The 25859-nt window shown below is 52.7% G+C and overlaps 1 protein-coding gene across 1 annotated transcript in view; it reads right to left on the bottom strand.

The window, feature by feature from the left end:
• Positions 1-25859, bottom strand: part of HAO2 (hydroxyacid oxidase 2) — a 208455-nt gene that overhangs the window by 96304 nt on the left and 86292 nt on the right. Inside the window, exon 2 of the mRNA XM_086935842.1 lies at positions 21964-22106. Coding sequence (XP_086791968.1) covers positions 21964-22012 — 49 coding nt within the window. The 5' untranslated portion in view covers positions 22013-22106. The remainder of the gene's footprint in view (positions 1-21963; positions 22107-25859) is intronic.

Genomic DNA, 25859 nt, shown 5'->3' with positions numbered 1-25859 from the left:
ACATGTGCTCCACAGAGTGTGGAGAACTCCGCAAACGGAGCGGAGTTCACTGTCAAGGGTTAATATTCACCCTATGACTTGATCACAATAAAACAAACATATTCAATAACTTACGCTAGATGAGCTCAAAGAAAACAAGTAGAATAAAAGACAACATGATGCGGTCCAAACACTGCAGGAATATACTTCCAATAATGAAACGAAACATGGCAGTGGGTGTCCTTCTCTAAGTGGTATTGTAAATAGTCTATCGTTGTTTTAAGTGTCCAGCATGGCTGCCACATTTATAACCAAAGCGTTGGCCATCTTGGAATGGTAAAACAATGATACACTCAATATGGACAACAGCATTCCATGATGGCTGCTTGATGTAGAAGAAATGACCACGCGGGATGCAGCACACGGCATATGAAATGAGCGTCAAGCAGACGTTTCAATGCCTGGGAAGCAGCCCTATCCTCTCAAAAAACGAAAATAACAAGAGGAGAAGTAAAGAAATGAAAGTGAAACTACTATAAAAGAACAACATTGAAAACTGAAGCACAGACTATCAGCCCGGACACTGATGGAAACAGAGTTTAACTAGACTCATGACAGAAGAGGGCTGATCCATAGACCCTCTTTGGATCTATATGGGTATATATTTATGTAAATGGATGTATCTATAATCTAACAGGGCTCAGAAAATCCACTCGCAATAGTGAACTAGATTCAATCAGGACGAGCTATCAGCCTACTCACCCATTCTGGCGAGCTGACAACAGGTGTTCCACTTGCTCACAAAGTAAATGAGCAATAAAGTTGCCTTTAAATCGTATTATCTTGCCATCTTTCTCCACTTTAGAGACAGAGGTCCAAAGTCAGTTTGTGTTCCTACATGTTTTTTCTTTCTGTGACTAAAGTTAGAGGATTTTGTAAAGTGAACTGTGGGACAATGAGGATGAGACCAGTTCATGGGTAGAGTACATAATAGTGAGATCGAGTAATGTATTCAAGTTACTAGACCTGCAAGTCTAGTAAAGTTTTTATGATTTTTCGAGCCCTGTTTAATGATTTTTTTGTCTTATTACAAGATTCTAGCAGACGGCTAAACCTGTAAGGTGTTTTGAAAAGATTGTATCAAGACTTACTGCTGTGTAAATCTTCGACCCTCTGTATATAAGCATTTATTTGTACTATAGATGTGTACCTATATATGTGTATTGCTTTGTATAAACATGTAGCATATTTATGTTTTAAATATATATATAGGTAGATGGATATAGATATTCATTAGTTCTGCTAAAGAAGTGTAAGTATTATTGCTTCACTATAGAATTACGATATATATAAATAAATAAAAACAACAATTGAAAGCTGGAGTTTATTTAATGCATCTTTAATCTACATATACTTACTTCCTTTATGCATCTATCTACCTTCCATGCACTTATTGATCTATATATTTATTACTTTTCTTCTAATTCAGCATATCCAATGCAGCATCCTGTTTCTCACCCTATATCTCTCAAAATGTCCTCTACCTCCATTCTCTCATTCATCCCAAACAGTCAATCAGGGAATTTTGAAGCACGCTACTCACCCATGAGGGTCTCAAGGCGCCGTGGGGGGAGGGTGAGGAGAGGAAGCAGCTCCGGTCAGTCAAAGAGCCAGGTCTTGAGGGTCTTCCTGAAGATGTGCAGAGTGGGGGCGCTTCTGATGTTGATCGGGAGATCGTTCCAGATCTTAGTCGCGATGTGGAGAAGGTTCTTCCACCTGTTCTTGCTCTGCAGATGCACAGAAGTTCGACGAGGATGGCAAGTCAGAGGTTTCTCTTGGTCTTGGGTACATGGAAGGAGATTCTTTCTTTGAGATATTGGGGTCCGGTGTTGTGGAGGCATTTGTAGGCGTGGGTGAGCATCTTTGAAAGTTATTCTTTTCTTGAGGGGGAGCCAGTGGAGGTTTTGCAAGTGTTGGGTGATGTGTTTGGGTCGAGGGATGCCGAGGACGAGTCTGGCTGCGGCTTTCTGTATGGTCTGGAGTTTGCGGCTCAGAGACCTTTTGATCCTGGCATAGAGGGCATTTCCATAGTCCAGTCTGCTTGTTTTAAGTGGGTGGGTGTTGGTCTTCAGGGGGATCCATTTGACAGTCTTCCAAAGGATGCGGAAGGTGTTGAAACAGGTAGAGGTGACAGAGTTGATCTGTCGGGTCATGGAGAGGAAGGAGTTAAGTACGACGCTGAGGTTCTGGACTTGGTTCGTAGGGGTGGGGGGCTGCCGAGTGCGGTGGGCCACCAGGTGTTGTCCAGTGCAGAGGGGGAGGATCTGAGGACCTCTGTCTTCTCCAAGTTGAGCTTCAGGCAGCTGCTGCTCAACTAGAATGCAACATTCCTTCCAAGAAGCTGAGTCTGGGGTTGATGGGGTCCTTGGTGAGGGAGAGGATGAGTTGGGTGTCATTAGCGTAGGGTACTATAATGAGTCCATGCTGTCTGATGATGGTGGCGAGGGGGGCCATGTAGATGTTGAAGAGCGTGAGGCTGAGCGATGATCCTTGGGGTACTCCGCAGTTGATCTCTGTGTCTTTGGAGAGGGAGGTCAGAAGTCTGATTCTTTGGGTTCTGCCGGTGAGGAAGGAGCGGAGCCAGTCGAGGGAGATTCCCTGTCTGCCGGCGTCGTGGAGTCTGGCGGTGAGTTTGCAGTGGGAGACTGTGTCGAAGGCTGCTGAGATCAACAAGCATTTACAATGCAATGGTCTCGGCAATATTATAGGTAGAGCTATTGGCATTGCTCATTTTTTTTTGTATCCCTAAATAAATGGCATTGTCATTTATATTGGCAATAGCTTAATTGCTTGCATATGCGAGACCTATTGCATTAGCAGAGAGAGAGTGAGGTAGTGAGATAGAGAGAGAGTGAGGTAGTGAGATAGAGAGAGAGTGAGGGAGTGAAATAGAGAGAGAGTGAGGTAGATAGAGAGTGAGGTAGTGAGAGACCGAGAGAGTGAGGTAGTGAAAGAGAGAGGTAGTGAGGCAGAGGGATGTTCTGAGGTAGTGAGATAGAAGCAGAGAGTGAGGTTGTGATGTAGTGAGATCGAGAGAGAGTGAGGTAGTGAAAGAGAGTGAAAGTGAGTTAGTGAGATAGAAAGAGAGAGAGTGAGGTAGTGAGATAGAGCGAGAGTGAGGTAGTGAGTTAGAGAGAGAGAGTGAAGTTGTGAGGTAGTGAGATAGAGAGTGATTGTGTGCCATGCAAAAAATGTCTTAAAAGAAATCCACCATCATTCGCACGCAAAAGGAGCAGAAAAAGATTTTTTTGTTAATAAAAATAATGGTAGTCACAAATAGAAATCCACAGACTGCTCAGCGAGTAGAATAGCAATTTGTGCAAAGCTTCTCTTTTTATAGCTTTTTTCCTCGCTGTGCTGCTGGTTTGCTTGGGCTTCGTCTGGCTGCTCCGCCTGAAGGAATTGTCAGGTTATCTTTTATTCACGGGAGGATGAAGGGTAGAAAACACACCGGGCTGTTTAAATCAGGTCAGACAGGGGGTCGGGCCTGCCTTTCTCACAGGCAGCGGGAATGCCAGGAATTAGAGACATCAAAAACATGCAACTACTCGCATTTTTGTTTGGAGTCCTTCCTTCAAAGGCGGCGCGGCTGGATGAACCAGCGTCGTGTTAAACGGTGCTTCCTATGCGGCATCATTAAGAGCACAAGGAATCCTCGATATCTTCATATTTGCAGACAAATAACCTTCACATAACAATGGGGTGTTATTTACATAGCGCTAAACACCGAGCTGTGCCTTTTCTAAGCACTAAATAAAAATTGGTACTATTTGCTCCAATTTAAAGGTACTGGATTTAGCAACCTCCTAAGGGTTGAAGGCCGAGTTTACCAGGGTGGGGAGGGGAGGGTCCGAACTCTTATAGCCGACTCCAGCGGCTCAGCTCAGCTCTAGTGATTCATTCTACACTCAGAAAAAGATTCGTTTTTACGAGGTTCTACGTCTTGCCACACGAAATGTTAACAGAAAAAAATACATATTTTAAGCAGTTTCCTACCCTTTATAAGGCTGGGCAGTAGCGGTCGGTTTATTGAGACATTTACACCAGCGTGCACTATTCTTCAAACAGCAATGTTCTAGAATGGATCAAACGCTCAGAAATGCAAACTTGGGAATTTAATCGATGACCATACAAACTGCCTCCGAAAAGTAGGTGGCGAAGATACAACAATCCCGAATAGTTGGTTTTGGGGTAGGAAGTAGGGGGCGGGGGTAATTTACAGTGTTTCACTCTTCTGTTCCACGAAAGTGACAAGAGGCCAAATAAAGCGCAGCATTTAACTGCGCAAGCAACTTTATCCGGTTCAAATAAAACAAGCAGATTATTGGCAGCATTTCTGGATCACGCAAAATGTGAAATTCAGAAAACACTGCATTGGCGGAGAGGGGTTAACGTGATACCTTGAGGGCGTGTTTTCAAAGCTACGAAAACAAGGAGGAGTTAACAACTGAAGAGGGAGAGGCTGAAGGTGGGAGGGCGGGTGAGAGAAGAGGCAGCCAGCTTGTTTATGAGCACCGCGTGCCTCGTGAACAGCGCCGCGCGCCTCTGCAGACTCCCCCTGCATTCCAGAGAGGGGCGCGACGCGATCCGGTCAGGCATGCAATGCTGTGGAGACAAGACCTGGCCGCGCGCACAACGTTATCCTATGGGGAAACGCTGCGCGCGGCCAGGTCTTGTCTCACTTCGGCGTTCTCAGACTGCTGAGTCCCCGACTATAGTATTCTGGCGAGAACGCGCTTTCAGCGCGTTACTAGCCAAGACCTAAAAAGGATCATGGCTGTGTTGTGACCTTGGTCGAGGAGGGTGTGGATGTCACCTTTATCAGGGGTGTAACAAACACCCCTGCAGCCACCGCAGTGCAGGGGGAGGCCCCCACTGTTCTGTAAATGAAGGGAGCTCCCTCAGCTCTTTGGTGAGAGCTGTGAGAGAGAGGCTTGCTCTAAAGCAGCCTGCACTGAGATTCTTCTCAGAGCCACAAGCCAGGCCCGGAAAAAGGATGGGGGTGGGGGCCCCAGAGACAGCATTCACCACAGGGCACCGCCTCTGAGACGGGAGAGGACAAGGATGGGGATGGGGGCCCCAGAGAGCAGGAGGCAGCACAAAGGAGAGCCGACAGGGGCAGGAGAAGGATTACAGCTCCCTCGAGGAAGAGGATCTGCAGGGACACATTGGAAGGTAAACCAGCATTTGCAATATATGATTTTGCAATATATCAATTTGCATATATGCAAGTCATTTATGGTTTGGATTGGAACAGTTAGTTGTGGAATTGTGTTGTGTGGATTGGATCTGTGTAGTGAAATAATGTGGCATTGTGTGCAGTGTAATAATGTGGATAGTAATTGTGTGGTATTGAGTGTACTGGAATTATGTGGTGTGGGATTGTGTGTCATGGAGTGGGATTGTGTGTCTTGGAGCGAGATTGTCTGGAATGGTATTTTGTGTTGTGGAGTGTAGTGGAGTTTACTTATATGTTGTGCTGTTAAATATTGTAGCATGATGTGGAATTTTGTGGTGTAGATTAGATGTATGTGTTGTGTTGTGTAATTGTGTTATTGGTTTGAGTTATGTAGTTTGTTGAATTATGTGGTGTGGAATGGAAATGTGCAGAGAACAATTTGTGTGACGTGGACGTGTGTGCTGTTGAGTGCAAATTATGTTGAGTGGTATTATGAGGCATGGTTTGAAGTGTAGTTATGTGGAATGTTGCTACGTGGCATAGACTGTAATTATGTGGAGTGTATTTATGCAATATGGAGTAGAGCATAATTATGTGGAGGTAAATTATGTGGTTCTGAGTGGTATTATGTGGAGTGTAATTATGTTGTGTGATGAATTGTGTGGGGATGAATTCTGGAATTGTGTGACGTGTGGAATTATGCGGCATGGTGTGGTGTATAAATGTGCAGAGTGGAATTATACAGCATGTTGCAGACTTGTATTTTGTGGAGGGTAATTATGTGTTTTGGAGTGGAGTGTAAATATGTTGTGTGAAGTATAATTATATAGGTTGAAGTGGAATTATGTGTAGTTGAATTGTGTTGTGTGGAGTGTCATTACGTGGTTTGAAGTGGTATTAAGTTGTGTGGAATCTTATTATGAGATGTGGAATTATGTGGTATGGAGTGAAGTGGAAAATATGTGTTTTTAAATTTTTAGTATTGTAATTATGTGGTATCGAATGTTGTAGGGTTAAATTATTTATTTATAGTAGAGTTGCGTGCCATGGAATTATGAGATGTTCAAATGTGCTGTGTGTGGTAGACTTAGCATAGCTGCCAAATTTTCAGATTGCAATGTGTGACATTTTCATAATTTCAGTGTAATTATAAGTGACATTTTAACGTGTATGAGTGACACTTTCTCGTGAGCAAAATCAAGCAATTAAGAGGAGGGAAACATAAATATTAGAAATCACGCCCATTTGAGCAACTAGAAACTCTAAGAAAGTCACTGAACTAAAATGCGCTGACAGCAGGCTACTGAAAACTGAGCGGAATCAGACTGTGTGAATGTCACCCATTATTACAGTTAAATTATGAAAACGTCAAACGTCACACTTACCAATCTGAAACCTTGGCATCTATGAGTGAATCAGTGTGATAATGTGATCTAATTGAGGTGTATTCCTCTGCACCCTCACGGTGACCAGCCTGCCAGGTGTCTTTCCATCAGCTACATGTTAATGTAACTCTACAAAATATATTCATAGGATCTTCTCTGCAGAAATCAGAGGTTTGCCCTCGCCAGGTTACACCTTACTCCAGGCAGGGCCGGACTGGGAACCACAACCGGCCCCGGCAAAGTGCTCCGCCGCCCCACCCCCCTCCCCACTCGGGGGGTTGGGGGGGGCCGCCGAGCTCTTTGTGGGCTGGTTTTTGGCCGATTTTGGTACAAGGCCGATTTTGCAACTATGCTGCAAAAACGGCCCTGTAACAAAAACGCCCCCCAGGGGCCCAAAACCGGCCCCCACCCATGTGGCGCATCGGGGGATTGCCCGGTGCCCGCTATGGCCAGTCCGGCCCTGACTCCAGGCTTTAAAAGTGGCAGTTTATTCAAGGTCCAATCAGGCCTCCCATAATGTCTGGTTACTCTGCGTAGAAATGCTGCAAAGTTGTTTTTAAATTCTAATCTGCGGTCAGATTAAACCTTCCAAAAAGAGCTGCTTCCATCTATGAGTAATCAGTCCGTTCCTGTGATGCCAAAATCACAGTAAGACCCAGTGACTTACCCTCTAGTGCCCCTCAGTGATCTTCTGTCCACGGCAGGGGCAACTGGGATCTAACGTGTTTTAGGACTATGTGGTCTAGACTGCCCTGGGCTGAAGTGTTTGGTCCATTTAGCCAGGAGTGTGAGAGGAGGGCAGATCCGAGCCTGAAGCAGTGTGTGCAGTGGTGCCTCTGATGCTCCCAGACTAGAGTTAGGACAGCTCCCTACGCCACGGTAGGCACCTAGACCCGCGGCGCAATCAGCTCGTCTGCGGAGCAAGGTCTGTAGGTGCATTAATACAACACCTGCTGGACGTCAGGGGACCTGAGGCCTCTTCTGTGTGCGTGTACATTGTGCCTCTCGGGTCTGCCACCAGCAGGCAGAGGCCCGAACTTGAGAGGCTGGATGAGGCATTGAAGTAGACTGTTGGAGCATGCCTCTCGATGGACTCTAGTCAAAAGAGGAGCATTGAGGACCGCGGGACGGGCCAACAGGCGTTGGATGGCTGCAAGGACTGACCACAGTAACAGAGGGAGCTACGAGCGATAACTGGAGGCACTAACCCTTTGAGGAGAAATAATTCATGGCAGTAAGGGGAGGAGAGGTTGTGTCTATGCACTCCGAGAGTGTAATGTGCGGTATCAATACAATGACACCTGGGTACAGTAACGCTTTCGGAAACCATTGTCACGCATTTAGCAATTACTCAATGTAACACCCCTAATCAGTGCAGGCATATATCTATCTTGCATCTGAAGAAATCAACGCTCTGACACAGGTAAGAGTTGCCAATACACCTAGGTCACAGGAGTTATGAGACCTTCACAATTAAAGTTTTTGTTTTCCTTTCCGGTATGTCTGCTGCTGAAAGTAGCTATAACCGCCATGTGAAAGTTTCAAAGAAAACAAGTAGGAATCAGCCTGGAAACAGGCTCCTGCATCTTACTCACTTAATACTTACTCATTGTGATTTCCGTTCCCCCCTACAAAACAGCAATGAAATTTGAGCACTTCGCAGCTGTGGTGTCATCGTGTTGGAATTTTAGATCCCGGCGCCTCCATGCAGAGAGGCAATTTTTGCACATCGCTCCCCGCAGGGAGGCGGAGGTTATCCCGGGTCACAACATCACCCACTCCAGAGCTCAGGTGCCCTTCTAAAGCCCCTAGCTCTAGTCAGGAACCAGTCGTTTGAGATGTCGCACTCGAAGCGACTGACATCGTAGCGTTGCCGGTGCATGGCGCATGCGCGCCTGTAACAAATCCTCATGAGACCCAACTTTATGGACACTCTACGGAAATACAGAAAAGGTTGTGGGCATGGAAGAGGGACATTCATTACAGGACTACCACACAGGCAGCTGTACTGCATAACAAAATTTACCGCACCATGTTTAGGAGACAGGGGAAGCACCAGAAAACAGACGGCGGCCGCATGGATATAATACTACCCCAGCATTGATTAGCAGCACTGGTACCCGAGGAGGCACAATGCCTGTTAAGCATGATTTTGCATTTCAGTGCGGTGATGTGGATCATCACACTTAAATGCGTTAGTCTAACACCAGATGCGTGGTACTTGGCAGGGTTGAATTAGGTGGCGTGGATTTGGACAAGCTGTGCACGCTAGGGCTTTTATGTCATTGGGTATACAGTAGACGTTTGTCTATTTTTCTTTGCAAAAATAATATGGGCTGTTTCTTTACCTTCCGGTAAATTTCTGAACAATTTGTTAAGCTAAATTGTATTGTTGCATTGTGTGCGCGTGCAGGGAAGAACGGGTGTCTGGCAGACATGCAAAAAATCATCCTATGTCTCAGTATTAACTCCCACACTTCTAAGCCGTAATTCCAATCCTAGAATGAGTTACCTTTTTGCTTTACAACAACAGTTAGTAAAACAAGTGAGTGCTTTGCGAGCCTGTATAAGTAGCAAAGGTTTTAAAGGGACTCGTTTTCGTGCAAAGTATTGCTTTTCCCAGTTCACGGAAGGGGTAAAAAACATCTCCGGATAATAATAGGGTCGACAGGATGGTGCAATAGCAGAATATGGATACGTTTGGAACTGGTGAGGACTGCGAGCAGCAACGGCTTGATACGCTATTGCATAAGAAAATACTAAATATATTTTTTGTTATCCTCCATTAGTTATTAGTAAGGAAGGGGGGAAGAGAAGCGTTCACCGACAGCATTCGGTTAGTCTTAGGGAGACAAAGAATGCTGTGGTCTATGGTAGATGCCGCCTAGAAGTCATAGGTATATGTATCAGGAGCTGCCATAGTAGTATTTACTGATGTATTTAAATCGCCTGATGACAGGGCGGATGTGACCAATGGAGGAACCAGAATGCTTTTTTTATGGCTGGGGTGAGCCCCTGCAGTATGCGGGTCGCTGGCCTGAGAGCTCTTGACTGATGTGGAGAATGGGGGGCTCCCTCCATGTACTTTGCAGGGGGCGCCCTCAAGTTTTGTTACGCCACTGGCCAGACGTAGGATGGTAAACAGGACATGCTTCTTGGGAGGGACAAGCACATGAAGAGGAAGGAAAGCCATTAAATAACCGCACTGATGAGGCTGACAATGAAGCCGACCAGTGGTACCCATGCGCGGGATCGAAGGCCGATGCAGGCCTTGGAATGGTCCACAAGAAGCTTCCGCCTACAGAGGGCTGAATGCGGCAATAAATGCAGGTGTGTGGGGTCCACCTGAGCTCAGAGAAACACACCGGGGATACAACAAAACAACCGGTCTGTGTGTGTTGGACAGGCCACATGACGGGCCGCTCTCCCCCGGCTCGATCAGGCCCGAGCCCAGTCATACAAGCACCACACACCACCATTGTACGTCCTACGTCCCCTCAGGGACACCTGCCCTCGAACATGATCACCTCATGGGCCCGATCCACTGCCGACCCATGCGCTCAGCCTGGGCCGCCATCTTGGACACTTCATCACGAGGCCGCCTGGCCCCCGATCGACCTCAACCCTGGGCCTAGCCCGGCCTCAGACATTCCGGCACCACCCTCCACCCAGGAGGTGAGCGAGCTACTTGGCAGGTCAATGGGAGAAAGAGGTGTCGATGGCTCTCCCCCGGCCAGTGCCGCTCGCCCATCGCCTCCCCGGGCGCTGGCTCCACCCCCCCGCTGGGTGTCTGGACTCCCTCATCCCGGACCTCCCGACCTCCAAGTGCGAGGGTCCGGACATCAAAGCCCGCCAGCCCTATAACTGGGGCAGCTCCAGAGCAGGAAGGCAGTTGTATCTTGGAGTCGAGAGACGTAAAGAGGAACTCACCCTGGACGGACTACTGGCGCTGCCGTAGCTCTGTCCTGTGCACCATCGTCCTGCCTGTTGGCGCTGCCACAGCCGTCGTAACCTTCATCCTTCATCGTCGTCCGGATCTGCTGGCGAGGCCGCGGACCGTTGTAACCGTCATCTGCATCGGGACCTGCTTGGCTTCTCCACGGCCCGTCGACCATCCGTCATCCATCCCGGGACCTGCTTGGCTTCTCCACGGCCCGTCGACCATCCGTCATCCATCCCGGGACCTGCTTGGCTTCTCCACGGCCCGTCGATCATCCTTCGTCCATCTCGGGACCGGCTTGGCTCCTCCACGGCCCGATCAGCAAACACACCGAGCTCGAGGATTGAGAGCTATTTAACTCATTGGCAACTAAGACTGTCCCGCTACCCCTTTTTCCTCAACCAGAGATCAGAACCGAGGGGACCCCTGAGTCCAGACCTCCTTGTATCATATCAACGTAACCTAAGAATTGCCTATAAAGTCTCGTTAACCTTCAATCTTGTGTGGTGTCCGTCTGTGGGGGGGGAAGTTACTTATCTGTACAGTCGTTGGAGACGGCTCTCCCTGGAGACCTCTCCCCGTAATCTCGGCCGACCCTCCCGGTCCGTCTAACATTGGTGGCCAGCGGCGCGATCCGAATCACCGCATAACGTACAGAGAGTAGCTCACCCCACAACGAACAACAATGTCAACTAAAGAGAGCGGATCAACTGAGAAGTTCCAAATGGAAAAACTCGAGGAATACAGCCATCGTGAACTAAAGCAGTTCTGCATCGAACTAGGTATCGCTACCACCGGACTAAGTACCAAGGACGATTTCAAGCATGCCCTAGAATCTTGGGCAGAGACCGGGGATGTCGAAGCCCCTGAGCAAAGCACCGCGAAAAATACCAGCACGGGCCCTGAGGGGCAAAGAACCAGTCTCTCGCAAGACGAGATCCAAGAAAGAGAAAAAGCCCGACTACACGAACTCGAAATGGCCCGACTCAAGATGGACATAGAACTCAAATTGGCCGAGCAAAAAATAAACTTAGAGCACCTTCGCCTCCGAGAAGAAAGAGAGGAGAAACAGAGGCAAAGGGAGCTCGAGGAAAAAAGACTAACGTACGAGCACGAGCGGAACCTAGCCGAGATCAACCTGCGCAAACAGAATAAAGAGTTAGGGGTGCCTGACCGACCGTCCACCCCAGGGACCACGGAGAAAAAAGTGCACATCCCCAAGGATGTGGTCCGAGAATATTTTCGAGAAGACGACATCCAGCAATGGTTTAAGGCCTATGAAATCGCGATGACTGCGCACCGGATCGATAGAGCCGACTGGGGAGCCGGCCTATGGGGCAAATTCCTTAATGAGGGCCGCGATACTCTGTTACAGCTCCCAGACCACCAGATGACCTCCTACGACCATATGAAAGCGGCCCTCCTCACCCGCTATGGCCTCACGCCCGAGATGTACCGTCAGCGGTTCCGAGACTGCACACGCATTCCAGGTACAACTTGGGTGGACTATGTAACGTACTTTAGCAGAGCCTTCGAAGGCTGGATCAGAGGGAACAACGTCACGACCTACGAGCAGCTGTTCAATCTGATGGTATGGGAGCATCTGTCCAACAATTGCTTCATTGAACTACGCCAACACCTCCTCGACAGCAAGTTAACCGATCCCCGGCAGCTCGCAGCCGAAGCTGACCGGTGGGAGATCACCAGAGTGGGCCGGAATGGGTCCTACGAGCAGAACAGGAACAACAATGGTCACCCCCGACCCAGAGGAGGAGGAGGGGGCCAAGGACGAGGAAGAGACAACACTCCGGCCGCCCCCACTACCAGCACCACCCCCCCGGCCAACCGGGGCAGCACCCCGGCGCGACCGGGATACAGAGCCAATGTTACATGTCACCGATGCCAACGAGTCGGCCACTATGCAAACGACCCAAGCTGCCCGCAGTATCAGAGTCCAAGACCCCGCCAGGTGGCCGCCGCGGCACTAGGGGAAGAACAGATCTCCGAGGAACAAGAAACAGACGAGCAAGAGTATCAAGAGTGGGAGCCAGCAGCCATGACTCTCGCGTGCTTAGGGGGAAGAGACATGGTCCCGCGGGTCCCCCTACCCGCTAACACCCAGAAGTACAGCCAATGGGTGAGCATCAATGGACAACGGGCCGAAGCCCTTCGAGACACCGGGGCCAGTGTGACAGCCGTCCGCTGTCATCTGGTGACCCCAGAACAATATCTACCGAACATTCTCTGCCCTGTACGATCCGCCGACAACTCAGAGAGTCTGTGTCGGATGGCCTGCGTCCCCTTTGAGTGGGGAGGGGTCTCCGGCATGCTGAAGGTAACGGTCCGAGACGACGCCCCCGTGGACTGCCTCCTCGGAAATGACCTGGAAAGCTCCCCGTGGGCAGCCGTGGAGCGAAAAGAACACTTGGGGATGTTGGGCGTCCCAGACTGGGCGTGCGTCACCACCCGGTCCATGGCCGCCCGTGCCAACCCTCACCCCGAAGAACCAGAATGGCCGGCGCCACCGCCCCCGGTCGCCCCCGCCGAGACCCCCGACCATGGTATCCCCCTCGAACTTGCCCAACCTTCCGACCTTGCTAATCTTGACCAGTGGGCTCAAGAAGGGGGACCCACACAAGAACAATTTCGTCAGGAGCAGGAGACTTGTCCCTCCCTTGAGGGACTCCGACAACAAGCGCTCGCCCAAAGCGCAGGGGATACCTCCGGAACTCATTGGGTCTACTGGGACAATGACCTATTGTACAGCGAGCAACGAATCGCCGAGCTAGGGGCCAACCGAGTACTAGTGGTGCCCCTCCGCTTTAGAGACTTCCTGCTAAATCTGGCCCACGATGTCCCCCTGGCAGGGCACCTGGGACAAGATAAAACCTACAGCCGCCTAGTGACCCACTTCTTCTGGCCAAAAATGAGAAACGATGTGCACCAGCATTGCCGATCTTGCCCCACGTGCCAAGCCAGTGGGAAGAGCGGCCGCAAATTAAAGGCCCCCCTGCAACCCTTTCCAGTAGTCACGACCCCATTTGAGAGGGTCGGAATAGACATTGTGGGACCCCTAGACCCGCGTACAAGACAAGGCCATCGCTTCATCCTGGTACTAGTGGACCACGCCACCCGCTACCCTGAGGCTATTCCTCTCCGGACCGTGACAGCCCCAGTGGTCGGCCGGGCCCTGATGGGGATCTTCTCCCGTGTGGGGTTCCCCCGAGAAGTCGTCAGTGACAGAGGCACAAACTTTATTTCCAAATATATGAAGTCCCTCTGGCAACAGTGTGGGGTCACCTACCGCTTCACGACCCCCTATCACCCCCAAGGAAACGGACTTGTTGAGCGGTTCAATCGCACGCTAAAAGGGATGATCGGGGGATTGGAAGAGCCCCTCCGTCGCCAGTGGGATGTGCTGCTGCCGTGCCTCCTCTTCGCCTACCGGGAGGTCCCACAGAAGTCCCTAGGCTTCAGCCCATTCGAGCTGCTCTATGGGCACCCAGTACGGGGGCCACTCAGCCTGATCAAAGAAGGCTGGGAGATGCCTCCGGCCAAGAGTCCGCCCGATGTCTTCCGGTACCTCCTCACCCTCCGCAACCAGTCCCGAAGGTTCAGAGACCTAGCAAAAGCCAACCTAGAGACAAGTCAAGAGGACATGAAGAAATGGTATGACCAGAACGCCTCATCTATTGAATTCGAGCCGGGGCAACAGGTCTGGGTAATGTCCCCCACAGAACCGTGCGCTCTCCAAGACAAATGGACGGGACCCTTCAAGGTAATCGAGCGCAAGGGTCCTGCCACCTATCTGATCGATATGGAGTCCGCCCGGAATCCGCTCCGAGTCCTCCACACCAACAGACTGAAACCCCACTTTGCGCGAACAGAACTCAGTCTCTTGATGGCCACAGACAATGGGGTTGAAGACGACTCCGAACCTCTCCCTGACCTCTTGCGGACCCAGGAGCAAGACGGCTCCGTGGATGGGGTCCGACTCTCGGAGTCCCTCACCAGAGAACAACGCCACGAGTGCCAAGCCCTCCTATCACGATTTGCCAGTCTGTTCTCCCTCACCCCAGGTGTCACTTCCTGGTGTGTGCACGATGTGGACACCGGAGACAACCCTCCTATCCGCCACCGGGCCTACCGCGTACCTGATCGGGTACGGGCCTGCATCCAGGCGGAAGTAGCTAAGATGCTCACGCTCGGGGTCATCGAGCCCTCAGACAGTCCATGGGCCAGCCCGGTCGTACTGGTCCCCAAAGCGGCCGCCCCCGGAACCACACCAGAACTCCGGTTCTGTGTCGACTACCGGGGCCTGAATGACGTCACCAGAACGGACGCACACCCCATCCCCCGGGCAGATGAACTGGTCGACCGAATGGGCGCTGCCCGCTACCTCAGCATCTTCGACCTGACGGCAGGTTATTGGCAGATCGGCCTCACATCCCGAGCACAAGAACGTTCTGCCTTCTCCACCCCCAATGGCCACTATCATTTTAAGGTCATGCCCTTCGGCATGAAAAATGCCCCAGCGACTTTCCAACGGCTCGTCAACCAGGTCCTGGCGGGGCTCGAAGAGTTCAGCGCCGCCTACCTGGACGACATCGCTGTGTACAGCCACCATTGGACCGAGCACCTCCACCACCTCCAAGCAGTACTACAAGCCCTTCAGCGAGCTGGCCTCACGATCAAGGCCAGCAAATGTCAAATTGGACAAGGGTCGGTGACCTACCTCGGACACCAGGTGGGAAGCGGCCTAGTGGCCCCTCTACAGCTGAAGATTGCCGCCATCCAGAACTGGCAACCCCCTATCACTCAAACTGAGGTGCGAGCCTTCCTGGGCCTCACGGGCTACTACCGAAGGTTCGTGAAAGACTATGGTACCATCGTGGGGCCTCTCACCGAACTCACATCAAAAAATCAGCCCAAGAAAGTGAATTGGACCCCAGAGTGTCAAGCGGCATTCGAACAGTTAAAGGCCGCCATGTGTTCCGCTCCTGTGCTCCAGGCCCCAGACTACAGCCGGGAGTTCATCGTCCAGACGGACGCCTCCGACCAGGGCATTGGGGCAGTCCTGTCCCAAGTGAACACCGAAGGCCTTGATCAACCGGTGGCCTTCATCAGCCGGAGACTCCTACCCCGGGAACAACGCTGGAGCACCATAGAAAGGGAAGCCTTCGCTGTGGTATGGGCCCTCAAGAAGCTCCGGCCCTACCTTTTTGGCACCCACTTTCGGGTACAGACTGACCACCGACCCCTGCAGTGGTTGATGCATATGCGGGGGGAAAACCCAAAACTGCTACGCTGGTCCATCTCCTTGCAAGGTATGGACTTCACGGTTGAACACCGGCCTGGGTCCGACCACGCCAACGCGGATGGCCTGTCCCGGTTTTTCCGCCTCGACGAAGAGAGTCCCCAAGAGGATGGGTAACTCTCCCCGCCTTCAGCTGGGGGGGACGCATGTTGGACAGGCCACATGACGGGCCGCTCTCCCCCGGCTCGACCAGGCCCGAGCCCAGTCATACAAGCACCACACACCACCATTGTACGTCCTACGTCCCCTCAGGGACACCTGCCCTCGAACATGATCACCTCATGGGCCCGATCCACTGCCGACCCATGCGCTCAGCCTGGGCCGCCATCTTGGACACTTCATCACGAGGCCGCCTGGCCCCCGATCGACCTCAACCCTGGGCCTAGCCCGGCCTCAGACATTCCGGCACCACCCTCCACCCAGGAGGTGAGCGAGCTACTTGGCAGGTCAATGGGAGAAAGAGGTGTCGATGGCTCTCCCCCGGCCAGTGCCGCTCGCCCATCGCCTCCCCGGGCGCTGGCTCCACCCCCCCGCTGGGTGTCTGGACTCCCTCATCCCGGACCTCCCGACCTCCAAGTGCGAGGGTCCGGACATCAAAGCCCGCCAGCCCTATAACTGGGGCAGCTCCAGAGCAGGAAGGCAGTTGTATCTTGGAGTCGAGAGACGTAAAGAGGAACTCACCCTGGACGGACTACTGGCGCTGCCGTAGCTCTGTCCTGTGCACCATCGTCCTGCCTGTTGGCGCTGCCACAGCCGTCGTAACCTTCATCCTTCATCGTCGTCCGGATCTGCTGGCGAGGCCGCGGACCGTTGTAACCGTCATCTGCATCGGGACCTGCTTGGCTTCTCCACGGCCCGTCGACCATCCGTCATCCATCCCGGGACCTGCTTGGCTTCTCCACGGCCCGTCGACCATCCGTCATCCATCCCGGGACCTGCTTGGCTTCTCCACGGCCCGTCGATCATCCTTCGTCCATCTCGGGACCGGCTTGGCTCCTCCACGGCCCGATCAGCAAACACACCGAGCTCGAGGATTGAGAGCTATTTAACTCATTGGCAACTAAGACTGTCCCGCTACCCCTTTTTCCTCAACCAGAGATCAGAACCGAGGGGACCCCTGAGTCCAGACCTCCTTGTATCATATCAACGTAACCTAAGAATTGCCTATAAAGTCTCGTTAACCTTCAATCTTGTGTGGTGTCCGTCTGTGGGGGGGGAAGTTACTTATCTGTACAGTCGTTGGAGACGGCTCTCCCTGGAGACCTCTCCCCGTAATCTCGGCCGACCCTCCCGGTCCGTCTAACAGTGTGGAAGTTTGGTAAATATCTCAAGTTCAGAACAAACAAGATACCAGTGGAACAAAAATAAGAATTTTGTTCAGAGCCAACACTTCCTGGTTTGGACCCACCACTGACCTGGAAAAGACAGGAAGACCCTCGACTTACAACTCACCTCCACGAGGTGATGAGCTTGGAAATCGGCAGGTGTCCCATGGAGTTCTGAGACACTCTTCACATCTAATACGTGCCCCCCCCCCTTCAGCCTTCTTTCATCACAAGACCCTACCATGGCAGCTTACAGTAAACTCAAATAAAGAAGACCACCCCTGCCCGCTGACTGTAAACTCATATACAGAAGAAAACTCCCGTCAGCTTATGGTGAAATTCATACACAGAACATCACCTCTTCCCACTTACGGTAAACTCATATACAGAACACCACCTCTGCCCGCTGACGGTAAACTTAAACACAGAACACCACTCATACACAGAACACCCCCTCTGCCCGCTGACGGTAAACTCATATACAGAACACCACCCCCGCCCGCTTATGGTAAACTCATACACAGAACACCACCCCTGCCCGCTGACAGTAAACTCATACATAGAACACCATCCCTTGCCCGCTAACGGTAAACTGATATACAGAACACCACCCCCGCCCGCTGAAGGTAAACTCATACACAGAACACCACCCCTGCCCACTGATGGTAAACTCATACATAGAACACTAACCCCTGCCTGCTAACGGTAAACTCATATAAATAAGACCCCCCTGCCCTCTGATGGTAAACTCATCTTCAGAAGAAAACTCCCGTCAGATTATGGTGAAATTCATACACAGAACATCACCCCTTCCCACTTACGGTAAACTCAAATACAGACCACCACCCCTGCCCGCTGACGGTAAACTCAAACACAAAACACCACTCATACAAAGAACACCCCGCCTGCCCGCTGACGGTAAACTCATATACAGAACGCCACTCCTGCCCGCTGACGGTAAACACATATACAGAACGCCACCCCTGCCCACTGGCCGTAAACTCATACACAGAACTCCACCCCTGCCCGCTGACGGTAAACTCATACACAGAACACTACCCCTGCCTTCTGACGGTAAACTCATACACTGAACACCACCGCTGCCCGCTGACGGTAAACTCATACACAGAACACCACCCCTACCAGCTGATGGTAAATTCATACACAGAACACCCCCCCTGCCCGCTGATGGTAAACTCATATACAGAACACCACTCCTGCCCACTGGCGGTAAACTCATACACAGAACTCCACCCCTGTCCGCTGACGGTAAACTCATACACAGAACACCACCCCTGCCCGCTGACGGTAAACTCATACACAGAACACCACCCCTACCCGCTGATGGTAAACTCATACACAGAACACCCCCCCTGCCCGCTGACCATAAACTCAGACACAGAACACCTCCCTGCCCGCTGACCATAAACTCATACACAGAACACCCCCCCTGCCCGCTGATGGTAAACGCATATACAGAACACCACTCCTGCCCACTGACGGTAAACACATATACAGAAAACCACCCCAGCCCGCTGACGGTAAACTCATACACAGAACACCACCCATGCCCCCTGACAGTAAACTCATATACAGAACACCACCCCTGCCCGCTGACGGTAAAGTCATATACTGAAAACCACCCCTGCCCGCTGACGGTAAACTCATAGACAGAACACCACCCCTGCCCGCTGACAGTAAACTCATACACAGAACACCACCCCTGCCCGCTGACGGTAAACTCATACATAGAACACCATCCCCTGCCCGCTAACGGTAAACTCATATACAGAACACCACCCCTGCCCAATGACGGTAAACTCATATACAGAACACCACCCCCGTCTGCTGACGGTAAACTCATATACAGAACACCACCCCTGCCCGCTAACGGTAAACTCATACGCAGAACACCACCCCTGCCCCCTGACGGTATATTCATACATAGAACACCATCCCCTGCCCGCTAACGGTAAACTCATATACAGAAGACCACCCCCGCCCGCTGACGGTAAACTCATACACAGAACACCACCCCCGCCCGCTGACGGTAAACTCATGCAGAACACAACCCCGCCCGCTGACGGTAAACTCATACAGAACACAACCCCACCCACTGACGGTAATCTCATATACAGAACACCACCCCTGCCCGCTGACGGTAAACTCATACACAGAACAACACTCCTGCCCGCTAATGGTAAACTCATATCCAGAAGACTGTGCCTGGCAATTTACAGTTGTTGGACTTGGCCCTCTCTGCAGGGACATCCCTGAACTTTTTGCCTTTCTCCAATATTCTCTCGGACCTGTTTTTGTTGGTTTAATGACTCTGGGCACTTTACCACTGCTGACCAGTGCTAAAGTGCATATGCTCTCCCTACTGAAAAGTGTATATGTGATTGGATTCCATGATTGGTTTATTTGGTTTACTGTCAGACCCCAGTAAAGTGCACCAGGAGTGCCAGGGCTTGTAAATACAAATGCTGCTGGTGGGCTTGCATCACTGGTTGTGCCACCCACAGAAGTGGTCTAGTAAAATGTGTCTAAGGTCTGCCATTGCAGAACCTGCGTGCAGTCTGGTACTGTCATGGTAACTGTGCAAGTACATCTACTTGCCAGTCCCTAAACCTTCCCTTAACTTCATATTAGTCACCCTTATGGTAGGCCCAAGGGCAGGGTGCATTGTAAGCATAAGGTAGGACATGCCCTGATGTGTGTGGCATGTCCTAATAGTGAATTACAGCCATTTTCGTTTTTCAATATTGTAAGGCTACCTATTCTCCATAGGCCAGAATGGGCTGCTGGAATTATTACACTTTATAATCCCAACAGACTCAGAGAGCATGGTAGAAAGTCAAGTTTATTATGCCTGAACTCAGAATAATAAAATACGTCTTTTAGTAAAGGTTATTTTAATATCCTGTGTTTGCAAATACTACTTTTAGAAAGTTAGTATTTGCTTGCCTAACCATTTCAGCCCGCCTCTGTTCTGATGTGTATCTGTCGTCTGGTTTCTGTGTGTGACAGGGCTGGGGATGACAGGTGGTGAATAGAGAGATTACACCATGATGAGTGGGGGGAGTGCCCCTTGACTCTGAATAGGGCTGTGCTCTGCCACCACAATGCTGACTCCGCCCCCTGGGGAGCGACTGATGACTCTGCCCTGCACCTGGTCCAGGAAGAGGGAAGACTGTCAACAGAGTGCTCCTGACGGTACTTGTCATCTCAATGCTGGCTCCACCTCCTGCGGAGCGTCTGCTGTCCCTGCCCCTCACACTGAACGAAGAAGCCAGGAACAGGAAAACAAAGTGCTCAGAGAATGAAATGGTCTATGCAAAGGCCCCCCTGGCCTGAAAGAACAAAAGAAACTGACTATAAATGTAGGAGCCCTGCTCCTAAGAAACCAGATCCTGTTTACGGCAAGAAGAAATTCTGCCTGAAGAGAAGGACCTGGGAAAGCTGCATGGAGGACTACTGTCTCTAATTCTGAGAGACTGGCCTGTGGTGGGTGCCTTGCTGCAAGAAGGAGAGAGGAAAAGGACTGAGAAAGACTTTAATTCAACTTGTGCAACTTAAACAATCTCCAAGGGCTTGCTGGTGAACTTGCTCCCTGAACTGCGCCCCAGGACCAGTGGGCGCTATCCCTCCTGAAGGAAGAACTACCAGCTGTACTGCTTATCCCTGCAGCCCTGATCGTCAAGGAGCGAAGTGCGCTGTGAATCTGCACCGCGCACATTGAGAGCCTGTCCTCCCAAGGACCGTGATCTACTGGGTCGCGCCGTAGCACACACAGCAACGTTGACGGCACCATGACGTCCGAGGATCGACCCTGCAGCCGTTCGCCTCGCACTCCCCTCAAAGACTAAGGTTCTGTTTGCGTGTGAGGTGCGGCGTGCTCTGGACACGAAGTCTGTGAGGCACGCACCCCTTGTGTCCACTGTTGGTCCCAGAGCTGTGGCCGCCGTACTGTGCGACTCTTCGGATCCATCGCACAGTGCAGTTCGAGCCGCACATCCACCCGTACGCCTGGTTCCCTCACCCGCGCCGTGCACGTGATACGCGAGACGCGTGAGGGTTAGCGAGGCCCTTTTGCCGGTTGCCCTACGGGAACTACTTCTGCGCTACGAGGCGTACCTACTCCAACGAATGGAGTCAGTATGCTGCATACATTGCCCGGATCATTGTGGGGCCAATTCTAAGTATTGCCAAGTCGATTTTAGACCAGGGACACTGTTTTTGATGCAACACTTGACTGTTAACCACGGTGGCATTTGTTTAAATGTAACTTGAACCATTTTCACGAGGAAGCCATTTTTGAGAGTGATTGAAGGCATTCTAAGGTACTGTCCCTTATATTTAAGAACTGTGGCATTTTAAAAGTAACTGGAATCATCTGTAAAGCATTGAAGACTGTATTTGAAGCTCCTTGAAAGTTTAAATAAAAGACATATATTTTTACAGATCAACAGTCTTGTGTCTCTGTGGGATGGGTTGGTACTTATTGTGTGTGATATTGTAAATGCTTAGCTACATGTACTCCAGAGATTAGCCTTGACTGCTTGCGCCACACTACCTAGAGGGTGAGCAGGGGTGATTCCTAGGAGTAGTCCTTTGCCCTGACTTAGAGGAGAGGGTCCCTGCTTGTCGCAAGTACCTAGCTGCGCCAACCAGAGACCCCCAATTCTAACAACGGTAAAACTCATTAACATAAGTCTGACACGAGGACACACCAGGCACATGAAAGTCATGCATGTCAACGCCCCTCGGCTGCTCACCTGCTCCTCCTGCTGGGCAGGGGCCGCGTCCATCCTCTGCAGTCTCCATGGGCCTCAGGGTCAGGCAGGGGTCAAGGCGTCAGGCAGGAGTCAAGGCGCTAGACACAGTCTTCAAAGCCATCCTCGCTCTGGGGTCTCTCTTCCTGCAAGACAAAATCTGAGTTCACCGACTGAGCAGACACCCCAAGCCACAAAACACAGTCTGCAGGTGCCCACCCTGCCTGACAGCTGGCAAAGTGTCAGCTGAATGCAACATCTCCCTGCTGTGTGCACAGCTCCCTGCTGTGTGCACCTCTCATCTACTGTATGCGCCTTTCCCCTGCTATGTACACCTCTTTCCCGCTATCTTCCCTGCTGTGCTGTGTGCACATCTCTCCCCTCCTGTGTGCGCCTCTCCCCTGCTGTGTGCGCCTCTCCCCTGCTGTGTGCGCCTCTCCCCTGCTGTGTGCGCCTCTCCCCTGCTGAGTGCGCATCTCCCCTGCTGAGTGCGCATCTCCCCTGCTGTGTGTGCCTCTCCCCTGCTGTGTGCGCCTCTCCCCTCCTGTGTGCGCCTCTCCCCTCCTGTGTGCGCCTCTCCCCTCCTGTGTGCGCCTCTCCCCTCCTGTGTGTGCCTCTCCCCTGCTGTGTGCACCTCTCCCCTCCTGTGTGCGCCTCTCCCCTCCTGTGTGCGCCTCTCCCCTCCTGTGTGTGCCTCTCCCCTCCTGTGTGAACTTCTCCCCTTCTGTGTGAACTTCTCCCCTCCTGTGTGTGCCTCTCCCCTTCTGTGTGTGCCTCTCCCCTGCTGTGTGTGCCTCTCCCCTGCTGTGTGCACCCATCCCCTCCTGTGTGTGCCTCTCCCCTCCTGTGTGTGCCTCTCCCCTCCTGTGTGTGCCTCTCCCCTGCTGTGTGCGCCTCTCCCCTGCTGTGTGCGCCTCTCCCCTGCTGTGTGCGCCTCTCCCCTGCTGTGTGCGCCTCTCCCCTGCTGTGTGCGCCTCTCCACTCCTGTGTGTGCCTCTCCCCTGCTGTGTGCGCCTCTCCACTCCTGTGTGCGCCTCTCCCCTGCTGTGTGCACCTATCCCCTCCTGTGTGTGCCTCTCCCCTCCTGTGTGAACTTCTCCCCTCCTGTGTGAACTTCTCCCCTCCTGTGTGAACTTCTCCCCTCCTGTGTGCGCCTCTCTCCTCCTGTGTGCGCCTCTCCCCTCCTGTGTGCGCCTCTCCCCTCCTGTGTGCGCCTCTCCCCTCCTGTGTGCGCCTCTCCCCTGCTGTGTGCGCCTCTCCACTCCTGTGTGCGCCTCTCCACTCCTGTGTGCGCCTCTCCCCTGCTGTGTGCGCCTCTCCCCTGCTGTGTGCGCCTCTCCCCTGCTGTGTGCGCCTCTCCCCTGCTGTGTGCGCCTCTCCCCTGCTGAGTGCGCCTCTCCCCTGCTGTGTGCGCCTCTCCCCTGCTGTGTGCGCCTCTCCCCTGCTGTGTGTGCCTCTCCCCTGCTGTGTGCGCCTCTCCCCTGCTGTGTGCGCCTCTCCCCTGCTGTGTGCGCCTCACCCCTGTTGTGTGCGCCTCTCTCCTGCTGTGTGCACCTCTCTCCTGCTGTGTGCACCTCTCTCCTGCTGTGTGCGCCTCTCCCCTGCTGTGTGCGCCTCTCCCCTGCTGAGTGCGCCTCTCCCCTGCTGTGTGTGCCTCTCCCCTGCTGTGTGCGCCCATCCCTTGCTGTGTGCGCCTCTCCCCTGCTGTGTGCGCCTCTCCACTGCTGTGTGCGCCTCTCCCCTGCAGTGTGCACCTCTCCCCTGCTGTGTGCACCTCTCCCCTGCAGTGTGCACCTCTCCCCTGCTGTGTGCACCTCTCCCCTGCTGTGTGCACCTCTCCCCTCCTGTGTGCACCTCTCCCCTGCTGTGTGCACCTCTCCCCTGCTGTGTGCGCCTCTCCCCTGCTGTGTGTGCCTCTCCCCTGCTGTGTGTGCCTCTCCCCTGCTGTGTGCGCCTCTCCCCTGCTGTGTGCGCCTCTCCCCTGCTGTGTGCGCCTCTCCCCTGCTGTGTGCGCCTCTTCCTTGCTGTGTGCGCCTCTTCCTTGCTGTGTGCGCCTCTCCCCTGCTGTGTGTGCCTCTCCCCTGCTGTGTGTGCCTCTCCCCTGCTGTGTGCACCTCTCCCCTGCTGTGTGCACTTCTCCCCTGCTGTGTGCACCTCACCCCTGTTGTGTGCACCTCTCTCCTGCTGTGTGCGCCTCTCCCCTGCTGTGTGCGCCTCTCCCCTGCTGTGTGCGCCTCTCCCCTGCTGTGTGCGCCTCTCCACTCCTGTGTGCGCCTCTCCACTGCTGTGTGCGCCTCTCCCCTGCTGTGTGCGCCTCTCCCCTGCTGTGTGTGCCTCTCCCCTGCTGTGTGTGCCTCTCCACTCCTGTGTGCGCCTCTCCCCTGCTGTGTGCGCCTCTCCCCTGCTGTGTGCGCCTCTCCCCTGCTGTGTGCGCCTCTCCCCTGCTGTGTGCGCCTCTCCCCTGCTGTGTGCGCCTCTCCCCTGCTGTGTGCGCCTCTTCCTTGCTGTGTGCGCCTCTCCCCTGCTGTGTGCGCCTCTCCCCTGCTGTGTGCGCCTCTTCCTTGCTGTGTGCGCCTCTCCCCTGCTGTGTGCGCCTCTCCCCTGCTGTGTGCGCCTCTTCCTTGCTGTGTGCGCCTCTTCCTTGCTGTGTGCGCCTCTCCCCTGCTGTGTGCACCTCTCCCCTGCTGTGTGCACCTCTCCTCTGCTGTGTGCACCTCACCCCTGTTGTGTGCGCCTCTCTCCTGTTGTGTGCGCCTCTCCCCTGCTGTGTGCGCCTCTCCCCTGCTGTGTGCGCCTCTCCCCTGCTGTGTGCACCTCTCCCCTGCTGTGTGCACCTCTCCCCTGCTGTGTGCACCTCACCCCTGCTGTGTGTGCCTCTCCCCTGCTGTGTGCGCCTCTCCCCTGCTGTGTGCACCTCTCCCCTGCTGTGTGCACCTCTCACCTGCTGTGTGCACCTCTCCCCTCCTGTGTGCGCCTCTCCCCTGCTGTGTGCACCTCTCCCCTGCTGTGTGCACCTCACCCCTGTTGTGTGCACCTCTCTCCTGTTGTGTGCGCCTCTCCCCTGCTGTGTGCGCCTCTCCCCTGCTGTGTGCACCTCTCCCCTGCTGTGTGCACCTCTCCCCTGCTGTGTGCACCTCTCCCCTGCTGTGTGCACCTCACCCCTGCTGTGTGTGCCTCTCCCCTGCTGTGTGCGCCTCTCCCCTGCTGTGTGCACCTCTCCCCTGCTGTGTGCACCTCTCCCCTGCTGTGTGCACCTCTCCCCTCCTGTGTGCGCCTCTCCCCTGCTGTGTGCACCTCTCCCCTGCTGTGTGCACCTCTCCCCTGCTGTGTGCACCTCACCCCTGCTGTGTGTGCCTCTCCCCTGCTGTGTGCGCCTCTCCCCTGCTGTGTGCACCTCTCCCCTGCTGTGTGCACCTCTCCCCTGCTGTGTGCACCTCTCCCCTCCTGTGTGCACATCTCCCCTGCTGTGTGCACTTCTCCCCTACATTAAGTAACAATTCATAGAAAGCAGAACAATAAAAACTGAGAAAGGATGATTTTCAGAAAATGATCCATTCAGCTTGGAGTCCAACATTTCTTTACTCCAGAGCGTTGAACTTTGACATAGACATACCCTTTCAACAATCAGTGCAATATGACGGTGACCTGATGAAGGCGATATCGCCAAAACACGGGTAGTCTTACTACCGCCTTGCCTCCATCAATTGTCTTAGTTTTTATTGTTCTGCTTTCTATGAATTGTTACTTAATGTATTGAATATTGAATGGCATAACTAAACAAGCATTTGCAATGCAATAGGTCTCGCATTGGGAAAGTTTGAGCTATTGGTATTGTAAATGACACATTTTTTATTTATGTGTTGGTTTTGAAAATAGCGAAATAGCTTTGTCATTTACAA

The sequence above is a fragment of the Lissotriton vulgaris genome, chromosome 8, assembly GCF_964263255.1.
Source record: "Lissotriton vulgaris chromosome 8, aLisVul1.2, whole genome shotgun sequence".
NCBI lineage: Eukaryota > Metazoa > Chordata > Amphibia > Caudata > Salamandridae > Lissotriton > Lissotriton vulgaris.
This window is presented reverse-complemented; position numbering and strand designations above follow the sequence as displayed.